The sequence below is a fragment of the Trichosurus vulpecula genome, chromosome 6, assembly GCF_011100635.1.
Source record: "Trichosurus vulpecula isolate mTriVul1 chromosome 6, mTriVul1.pri, whole genome shotgun sequence".
Lineage (NCBI taxonomy): Eukaryota > Metazoa > Chordata > Mammalia > Diprotodontia > Phalangeridae > Trichosurus > Trichosurus vulpecula.
This window is the reverse complement of record NC_050578.1, coordinates 215,603,962-215,610,692: the sequence shown is the minus strand read 5'-3', so window position 1 is coordinate 215,610,692 and position 6,731 is coordinate 215,603,962. Positions and strand designations below refer to the sequence as shown.

Here is a 6,731-nt window from a genome sequence, read left to right as displayed (position 1 = left end):
CACATAGGAAGCGTCGGAGTAGGACTTTCGTGGAGGGCCTTATGTGTTCTAAGTTTCTTTCTAGGTCCCTTCCAGGGAACTCCTGTGTTCTGAAAAACCCTTTTGCATGGAACTTGTTCTGCTTTAAGTCCTGATATCCTAAGTTCTAGGTTCTAGCCGTATCAGAAAACGAATAATTCCTTCCCCCCCCCCCCGCCCCCCACCTCCTTCGCCTCCCACAACACTTCATTGAAAAAAGAGGGCCGTTGGGTTGGTCAGGGCCCCGCCTCAGACAGGGATCAAGGCCACACTGGGTGGAGCGGGGCGGGAGAGCCGGAGAAAGCGCGAGGGACAGGGAGAGGGGCCCGGGCCAGCTGGGGGTTCGAGGCTGCCGCAGGAGCGGGGTGGGAGGGTTGGAGGGAGGGGCAGGGAGAAGGGGAAGGGCCCCGGCGGGCAAGCGGGCTAGCGGGCAGGGGGCGGGAGTCCTGGAGAGGGAGGGCGGAATGGAAGGAGGTGGAGAAGAGGGGGAAGGGGCGGGGGCTGGCTGCTGGAGGGGAGCGAAGGGGGTAGGGACATCCGAGGCGGGGGCCGAGGAGTTCGAGTTGGACAGGCATGGGCTGGGGCTCGGACGGGGCCTTGGGCTCGCCGGGCCCTGGGACAGCCCGCTGGCCCCCAGGACTCCGACTCCTTCTCCTCCTCCTTCCGTTGGGGGCCGGGACCAGGGTCCGAGAGCCGAGAGGTGAGGAGTGGTCTTGCGGGAAGATAGGTGATGCAAGGGCTGGGGAGGAGAAAGGGGTTCCGGAGACCATCCTGGTCCTGTAAGTAGTGGCTGGGGCTTGAGTGGAGGTCTGCACTTTGAGAGGGACCCCAATGGGTTCCAAGTAAGGGAAGGGGATTCGGCGGGGCAGAGGGGGGCGGCGCGGGGGCGTGGGAGGGAAGGAAAAAGGCAAGAACCCCGGTGGGGCTGGCCAGAGGAAGAGGGGCGCTCCAGGACCAAAGTGAATCCCCAACCGCTGCCTCGGGGACAGACGGAGGCTTAGACCCTGGGGCTGACTCCGTCACTCTGGCTGAGATTTCCCATCTCAGACACTTAGGATCTATGTATCTCTGAAATGGGTTAGTCGGAAGCAGAATCTATCTATCCCTTCTGGGGACTGGGCCTAGGATTCTCCTGCTAACTCAGAAAATGGAGCTGGAAAGGACCTCAGAGAGAGAACATGAAATGCCTGAGCTGGAAAAGGACCTTCGAACACCCAGCAGGCTAAGCCAGATAGAGCTGGGAGGGGCCCTAGGACTCAGAACAATTCTGCAGAATAGAATAAACATTGATTTATGTATACCTACAGATACACAAGTTAGATAAGACAGGAGACTTAGCCCCAGAAAACTTGGAGAGAAAGTAAACATGCCATAAGGCGGCAAATGTTGGGTACCACCAGATTGTGGAGATCCTTGAACATCCAACAATGAAAGTCAAGCTTTACTTGCTTGGCTTTCTGGTGTAGCGACAATAGCTATAGACTTGGAGTCGGGAAGAACTGAGTTCAAATGCCACCCTGATCATGGACATATCACTCAACCTTACATTAGTTTCTTCATGTGTAAAATGGAGACTAATTCCTGTACTATCCAACCCTACAGGGTTGTTTCCAGGCTCCAATGAGATAATGTATGTAAAATGCCAGATAAATGCCAGTCATTACTAATTTTTACCAGGACCCACTTTAGGTTAAAGTATAGTAAATGAAAGACATGACTAGATGTAGAAAGAAGAAAGAATATTCTGGGAGATGGATTGTAGGCAAGATGGCTTGTTAGGAAGATATTACAATGGTCCAGGGACAAGGTAATGAAGCCCTCTCCTGGGGTAGCAGGGGAAATTGGGGGGCAAGGGGGATGAGAGAGATGTAGAAATGGACTCAACAGGACCTTGGTAATTGATTGGATAGGAGAAGAAAGAGTCTAAGGTAACGCCAAAGTTAAAAACTTGGGAAACTGGGTAGATGATGATTATGCCAGACAGAAATAGTGTGATAGCAGAAGGAAGAGGAGGTTTAAGGGGTAATGATTTTAGGGAAGGAAGATAATGTGCTTAGTTTGGGATATACTAGGCTATACTATACTAGGATATACCATACTATATTTGGGTAGAGATGTCCCATGTGGAGTTAAATATGCGGATCTGGAGCTCAGAAAACAGATGTGGGAATAAATACAGAGAAATGATCATTGAAGGTCTGGAGCAGAATGAGATTGTCCAGGGAGAGTCTTTAGACAGTGGAGAAGAATGCAAACTATGGAGCAACAAACACCCATAGTAAAGGTAAAGAAAGGGATGAGCAGCCAGCCAAGGAGCTAGGGGAGCAGTTAGTCAGGAAATTCAGGAGAATGTGCTGTTTCTGAAGCCCAGGGAATAGAAAATATCTAGCAGGAAGTGGTGGTTAGCAGTGTTTAAAGCTGGGAGAAGATAAACAGTACTAGCACTGAAGAAGGCCAACTGCATTTGTCAATTAGTAGCTCAGGAGTGAGTTGAAAAAAAGCAGTTTCAGCCAAGTGATAGAAACAAAAACCTGGTTGCTAGGGTCTGTACATTAAGTCTGGTTTTGCTCTGGTGAGTCAAGTACTTTGTTTTTCCTTTTGGTATGACTTTAAAAAAATGAGATCCATTTTTAAGAAATCATCTTTAAAATATCACCCAGTTCCCTTCTCACATTTTCATCAGTGATAATTTTGATTGGACGTGGACCATTCTCAGAAGGATTTTATAGAAATGGAAAAGTTGTCGTGTGTCCATAGTTGCTGATTTCTTTTTGGTCCCCTTCTTTGAGTAATTAGTAATACTGTCTGTGATTTTCTCCTTTCTTTTGAAATCTCCTCCATTGAAATCAATACCTGGCTGCTTTTAAAAAATGGTCTTATCTCCCATACGGATTTCTTCTGTGTGTTTGGTTAGATTTAGCCACCCTTTACAACATCAGCTTTTGAATACCATTTCCTTTTTCTCCCAAAGCTCATTGGGTACAGTGATCTTTCCACTGTCATTAATGATGAGAATAAAGCACTAAAGAAAAACAAATTTCCAACAAGATGTCTCTTCTGTGTATGTCAAAATCATACAAGGTTCTCCGATATAAGCAACAGAGAATACTTTGTTCAAAGCCTCTCTGGTTACCATTGTTAATAATAATGATAGTTTTATATATATATATATATGTATATATATATGTATATATAAATATATATACATAACACTTTAAGATTTGCAAAGTGTCATATATATATATATATATATATATATATAATATCATTTGATGCTCACAACAATCCTCTGAGGTGGGTGCTGCTATTATCCTCATTTTACAGATGAAGAAACTGAGACTGGGTGATGTTTGACATGGGCCACATAGCCAGTAACTGTCCAAGGCAGGATTCAAACCCAGGTCTCTCTGATTCTCAGTTCAACCTTCTATCCACTTTGCCACATGGCAAGACATAAAACAGGGAAATAGATGCAGGACATTTGTTAGTGTCATGTCTTGAGCAAAGTCCAAATGGAAGGATTTCCTATAGATGGTGAAGTCCTCCAGATGATCTGGTTTGCAGATAATTTGGGGAAGATTATACTAAATCCTAGTATCCTAGAGAGAACCTCCTCATTGAGATCCATGACCACTTAAAAGAGATTAATTTAACAGTCCACACAGGAAATACCAAATGGATGAAGAATTCTTATTGTCAAAATTATATCATGCAAGTTGGATGGGCTACAGTAATTGATTCCATCAGTACATGTATTTTGGATAGGTATTTCAGATAAACAATAAAATTGACACAAAATTGAATAGGAAGGCAGGATGAATCAATTTTGGGAAACTACTGAGTGCTTTTAGTGACCCCAAGCTGCTCCCAGCAACATCAGTCCACCTTTTCAGCAATATTCTCCTGGTGATGCCATATGACTGTAAATCATGGAATATCATAGTCTCTAAGGAATCAAAATTGTAGGTGACTCAGAGGCCAGAGAAAGGCACCTGCCTGGTGGGCATAATAAGTGGCAGCATGTTGCCAAAGATGACTTTTATGCAAGAAGTATTGCAAAACATTGCACCCAGAATACCACTGAGTGGAGAAGGAGACAGACTGATCTTGTGGAAAGAGTAAACGATAACAGATGGAGAGCCTAAGTGTTCCAGTGGCACCCACAAAATTTTAAAAGATCTAGAGAAAAGCCTTTAGCTTGTTGGGCAGACAACCTATGAAGGATTTATGAGAGGAAATGGATAAGAATTGTAGCACAAGTTGAGAAGGTATGAATGGGTTGTGATCTGTATCAGCGAAGTGAGCAAAGTAGTGGGGCTAGATTAGATGATCTCTAATATCTCTTCCATTTCTAAGTCCTATGATCTTTTTTCATCATGTCTGACTCCTATGAGAATTCACATGAATTCCTTGAAGGATTGGAGTAAGGGTAATAAAGTCCCGTTTTATTAACCAGGCACTGAGCACCTTCTAGCATCTGACTCCAACTTTGTCTCTCACTGTTTCTCTCTGTATTTGTTCAGTCATTCATTCATCAACCATTTCTTAAGTATCTACTATGTGCAGGGCTTTTGCTAGACTCTTGACAAATTAAGGCATGACCTTTGCCCCCCAGGAGCTTTCTGTCTAATGAGGTTAGAGGTGAGAGATAAAGTATCTACAGCAATAATTACCATACAGATTAGAATGTGGTAAGTATATAGGAATACCCAGAGTATTATGGAACATTCTAGAAGGGGGAATTTTTAGCTAAGGGCCAGGGAAGGAGAAGGGGAAATTTGAGAAGTCTTTATAGAAGCCTTGAGCCGGGAATAATGTTAATAGGTAGAGATGGGAAGGAGTTTATTCTAGACTTGTGGAGTAGTCTTGGAACACACAAAAGAGGGAGAGGGCAAGACAAAATCCAGAACAGCTAATGATTTTAACTGGTTAGAAGTTGGAATGTTTGAAAGGAGCAGGGTGAAATAAGACTAGTAAGACTGATTCAAAACAACATAAATGCAGATATACTAAGAAGAGACATGATTGAATGGGAAGAAATCTTTGTACGAAATGTCACTGCTAAAAGTCTGATATTCACAACATAGAGGGAATTGACACAAATTTATCAGGCCAAGAGCCATTCCTCAACAGTTAAGGGAGCAAAAGATAGGAACAGTTTTCAAAAAGAATTGCAAACTAGAATGATCTTATAAAACATGCTCCAAATTACTAATGCAAATTAAAACAATTGTGAGGTTTCATTTCACACCATGAAAATTGTTAAATGTTATTTAAAGGAAAAAACATGAACAGTTGATGCTAGGGGGTCTGTGGGAAGATTGGCCTACTAGTATAAAATTGATAGAACTGTGAATTGTTCCAACTTTTCTGGATATAATTTGGAATTCTACATGTAAAGTGACTACGTGTTCATACCCTTTCATCCCACCACTGGACATATACTCCAGCAAGGTCAAAGAAGCAAATTTTCCATCTATATTCAAATAATCATCTCAATACTTTTGTGGAAGCAAAGGGTTGGAAACAAAGTGTGGGGCTATTGACTGGGACATGGCTGAAAAAAAGTCTACCATAGGAATTCAAAGAAATATTTTTTTGCTTTAAGAAATGTCAAATAGAAGAATTCAGAGAAATATGGAAACCTTGTATGAGCTGATATAGAGGGAAGTATAGAGGACAAAAAGAATATTATATAAAATATGACAATGTAAATGAAAAATTTGCTAAAAGGAAGCCTGACAGTAACTGAAAAACCAATGATGCACTTGGAGAACAGATTATAAAATATAACTCTTTTCTTTCAGGAAAACCACTAGGATGGGATGTTTGTCAGTTGAGGTTACCCTATTGGTTGTCTTTGCTTAAATGTTTTTCTTTGTTTCAAAAGGGAAGGGGAGGGGGACAGTATTTACAAAAATGACCATAATGTTAAAACAAAAACAAAAATCATCATTATGACTTATTTAAAAATTTTTTTTAAAGTTAGATTGGAGTAAGATTGTGTAGAGCCTTGAATTCCAGGCTAAAATATTTGTATTTTATCTTTTTTTTTAAGCTGAGAATCCACTTTGGTCAGACCTACATGTTAGGGAGATCATTTTGAAAGATGTTTGAAGGATAAATGGTAGACATGAGAGGCAAAGAAACCAATTAGAACAATATTAGAATCATCCAGGCAAGAGGTGTTGTGGACTTAACTAGGGAGGAAGATGTGTGAATGGAGAAGAGTAGGCAGATTCAAAAAATATTGTAAAAGTAGAATTGATAGGACTTGGTTCCTAATTGGAATGGGGGTGGGGAGGGAGGGAGGAGAAGTGAAGGCTGATGGGGAGGGAAGAGTCAATTATGACTTTGAACGGTTGATGCTGAGTGACTAAGAGGGGGTTAGTGTTCTCAACAAAAATAGAGAAGTTGGGGGAAGGGCAGATCTAAGAGAGATGATGATGGGTTCAGTTTGGGATCTCTGGAGTCTAAAGGGTCTATCAGACATTCAATTAGAGATATCTAACAGCCAATTGGATATTGAGAACTAGAGCTTGTAAGAAAGCTCATGACACTAGAAATAGAAGTTTGGAGCTATCTACAACAAATGTGTCAAATACGCTGCCAGCATCACTCCAAAATACAAAGGAATTAGGTTAAACTGTAATTGAGAAATATTTAACAAAATACATAAAAATGCAATAGAACATAGATAATAGTAATATGTG

General features: G+C 42.0%; 1 protein-coding gene across 1 annotated transcript in view; it reads left to right on the top strand.

Moving 5' to 3' along the window:
• Window positions 1-563: 563 nt before the first annotated feature.
• ADAM33 (ADAM metallopeptidase domain 33) overlaps window positions 564-6,731 on the top strand; it is a 32,638-nt gene continuing 26,470 nt past the window's right edge. The window contains exon 1 of the mRNA XM_036764642.1: window positions 564-718. Within this exon, the coding sequence (XP_036620537.1) occupies window positions 592-718 (127 nt within the window). The 5' untranslated portion in view covers window positions 564-591. The remainder of the gene's footprint in view (window positions 719-6,731) is intronic.